Source organism: Neltuma alba, unplaced genomic scaffold (assembly GCF_004799145.2).
Source record: "Neltuma alba isolate B1F8T4 unplaced genomic scaffold, ASM479914v2 tig00000578_pilon, whole genome shotgun sequence".
Classification (NCBI taxonomy): domain Eukaryota; kingdom Viridiplantae; phylum Streptophyta; class Magnoliopsida; order Fabales; family Fabaceae; genus Neltuma; species Neltuma alba.
The window spans coordinates 15,221-18,165 of record NW_021632103.1 but is presented as its reverse complement, the minus strand read 5'-3'; the positions used below and the strand labels follow the sequence as shown (position 1 = coordinate 18,165).

Genomic DNA, 2,945 nt, shown 5'->3' with positions numbered 1-2,945 from the left:
AATTGCGGGAACAAAATTAACAATCTTTCAAGTGACTTATATTCTGGGCTGGAAGGAAGTATTAATCAAATACATGAAATTAATATCCAACCCGTCACCAAAGGATGCTATGAAGTAGTCCGTCGGTTTGGGACTCTGAGCATTTTATAATTGTTTCCTTACATATTACTTTTTTGTTTTGCCATGAATATTTGTTTGAAAAGGATCTTAATAATTACTATTTCAATTAACTGATTGAGATTTGTTGGGGATTTATTAATTTTTACTGTCATGTGTTCTCTTGTACCAATTTATAAATATGACATTTATATAAGTATTGCTATAATAATAAATGATGTGCGAATATATCGATGTAGTCGAAATAATCCACCCAACATTTTTTTGGTTGATTACTTCACAAAATCCAATAATCGATGATGGACTAGTCCTAAAACCTCAGGATTTATGGATAAATTTAAAGGGAATGTCTATTGTTGATTTAAGAGATGCGTGTAGGAAAATTACAGTACTCATAGGCTATCATTAGGAGCATGACAAAGAGAGGCCATATTATCTCTTATCCTTAATATAAAAGCTAGTTGACTAATTTGAGTAGATTAAGAAAGTTTAAGTATTTGCAATAAATTGATGTTGTCTTTCATAAAAAATCCTTATTAATCAAGTGTATTAGCTATAACTACTATTTGATGAAACTATTAACACGTGCAACTATTACAAAGACTACTTTTGAAAAAATAGATAAATATGAGAGACAAAGTGGATTGGGGTTCTTGTATTAAATATCAGAGGCAGTATAACTCAAAACAGAGTTTCTCCGTAACTTGGTTTGTCATTTTTATTTTTTTGATTTTGATTGATTTCCAACTCACTTTTGGTTTTCCTTAATTAAATTAATTATGGCCCCGATTTTGCATTAAGAAAATTACTCCTCTGGTCCTAAATATAAGACCCTTATACTAGTGTGTATGCGTGTCTTATATTTAGGACCGGAGGAGTATTTCAATGATAGCTTTCATCCGAGCAATACACTGTCTTCCATTTTGAAGATAAAAGTTTGAACCACATAGAAACTTTTATTCATACTTGGGCTTACATAAGTTTTATTTAAAGGAAAATCATTTTCCATTTATTCATGCCCAATCCTTGGCTTTATTTACTACTACTGGTCTTCACATAAAGGATGCAAACTTCAAAGCTTCTTGCTTTCATTGGGAAAGAACCAGAGCAATTTATGTTACATACTCCTTGAGTAGTCCCAGTGTTTCTTTTCACCAAAATGTAACCACATTGTCCCCAAGAAGGTCCCCATGAGTTTTTGACAATCCAATAATCTTGATTTGTACCCGACGAACCATATCCCACGACTAATACAGCATGATTATGATAACATGACGAAATGTTTGCGCAATCATCCCCGCTAAAGATTCCCTGCCCAAAAAAAAAAAAGAAATTAAACAACCACTTGTCAAATATATCACAAGGAATTAAGAGTCATGCAACATACATACATACACACATATATATATAGCTTGTTTAGTTAATGTATGAGTTTGGGTAATTAGTTCGATGCATAGATAATGAAGATCAATATGTATAATAGCTTACACTGTTGTAAGACATAAAATTGGGACTTGCATATATGGAAACACTAATAGGTTGCTTGAAAACATAACAAAAGAGAGAATCTTCTGAGATAGGTGTCTTCCACCAATAGCCATAGCCATCAATAGTAGCAAATGTCATTTGTTCCTGAATTATATAAATAATAAGAAGGAAAAGATGGTTAAACCAGAATGAGATCATACAAGATTTTAATTACCCAATGGACACAAGCAAATAAATCAAAGGAAAGAATAAAAACTAACCAGTGTAGAATTGCATGCGCTATCGCTAGCTGTATAAGGATAATCTCTTTCAGTGGCAATACCCTTATTCATGACATAATCTAATGCCTTAAAGTGCCACCCTCCTTGGCAACCATGGTTATTCGTATCACAAGATATGAGTTGTTGTTCAGAAAGAGACGGAAGATTTTGTGTGACTATTTGAGTTATTCCTTCTATGGCTCCAGTTGCAGAGAATGCCCAACACGAACCTATATATATAGATGAATTTGAGTTACCATTATTATATATACTTTTTACATATAGGTTGTGAAAAAAAAACGTAGTTAATTTAAACTTACCACATGAGCCTTGGTCTTTAACGTAAGTTACAGCTCCAGACAACCTCCAATCCAAGGAAGAAGGTGCATCGGGACAGGATTCACTGTTTGACACCATTTTGCCTTTGTTACTTCCAATTATGGGCTCTTTCATCTCGCGTAAGTAGATTCTGCTAAACTCTTCGTAAGTCATATCTGAAAACGTGTTCAAACCCAAACTATAATCGGTGGATGACTTTCTCTTTGCATTTCTCTCTTTGATATGCTTCAAGTTGTTTTTGAAAATCTCAAATCTCTTTACCTCCTCCTTTAGGGTTTGATATTCTCGTTCAGTCCCCTGCTTCCACTCTTGGAACAGATGGAAGACTTCCTTCTCAGAATTGAATTTGTCAAGATCTTGGTTCAAAATGGAATAATCATTGGAAGCACCAGAAGATAGACAAATGAGAGAATACCAGAGAAAGAGAAGGAGGAGCAACCTAGTGATGAGAGAAGCCATTGTTGACTTAAAGGTGATATTAAGCTTTGGGATTGCTCTTCTTCGATAGCATCATCCCAAATATATAGAGACACAATCCCTTGTCATTGGTAGGTGACATTTGACAAGTTAGTAATAAAATTATTAAATTATTTATATTTTAACACTCCCTATATTAGTGGAACACGAATGTTGAATAAGTTACATTTCCTATGTAATAAATCTGTATTCAGCCACTAGATACTATTAAAAAAGAAAACAAGATACTCTTTTTTCGGATATAGCAGTGTGTTGCATATTTTA

General features: G+C 33.4%; 1 protein-coding gene across 1 annotated transcript; it reads right to left on the bottom strand.

Annotated features, from left to right (window-relative positions):
* Positions 1-1,149: 1,149 nt before the first annotated feature.
* LOC114740888 (zingipain-2-like) lies at positions 1,150-2,683 on the bottom strand. The gene is made up of 4 exons (XM_028929133.1): positions 2,186-2,683; positions 1,866-2,095; positions 1,606-1,749; positions 1,150-1,428 (listed from the first exon to the last, which is right to left on the bottom strand). The coding sequence occupies exons 1-4, from the start codon at positions 2,661-2,663 to the stop codon at positions 1,150-1,152; spliced, it is 1,131 nt and encodes a 376-aa protein (XP_028784966.1). The 5' UTR covers positions 2,664-2,683.
* Between the last annotated feature and the right edge of the window lie 262 nt (positions 2,684-2,945).

Excerpts from the sequence above, each read along its gene's own strand:
- LOC114740888 (XM_028929133.1), bottom strand. The coding sequence starts at position 2,663 with ATGGCTTCTCTCATCACTAGGTTGCTCCTCCTTCTCTTTCTCTGGTAT. Across the intron at positions 2,096-2,185 it reads TAAAGACCAAGGCTCATGTG|GTTCGTGTTGGGCATTCTCT; the intron begins GTAAGTTTAAAT and ends CTATATATATAG. Across the intron at positions 1,750-1,865 it reads GCGCATGCAATTCTACACTG|GAACAAATGACATTTGCTAC; the intron begins GTTAGTTTTTAT and ends TATATAATTCAG.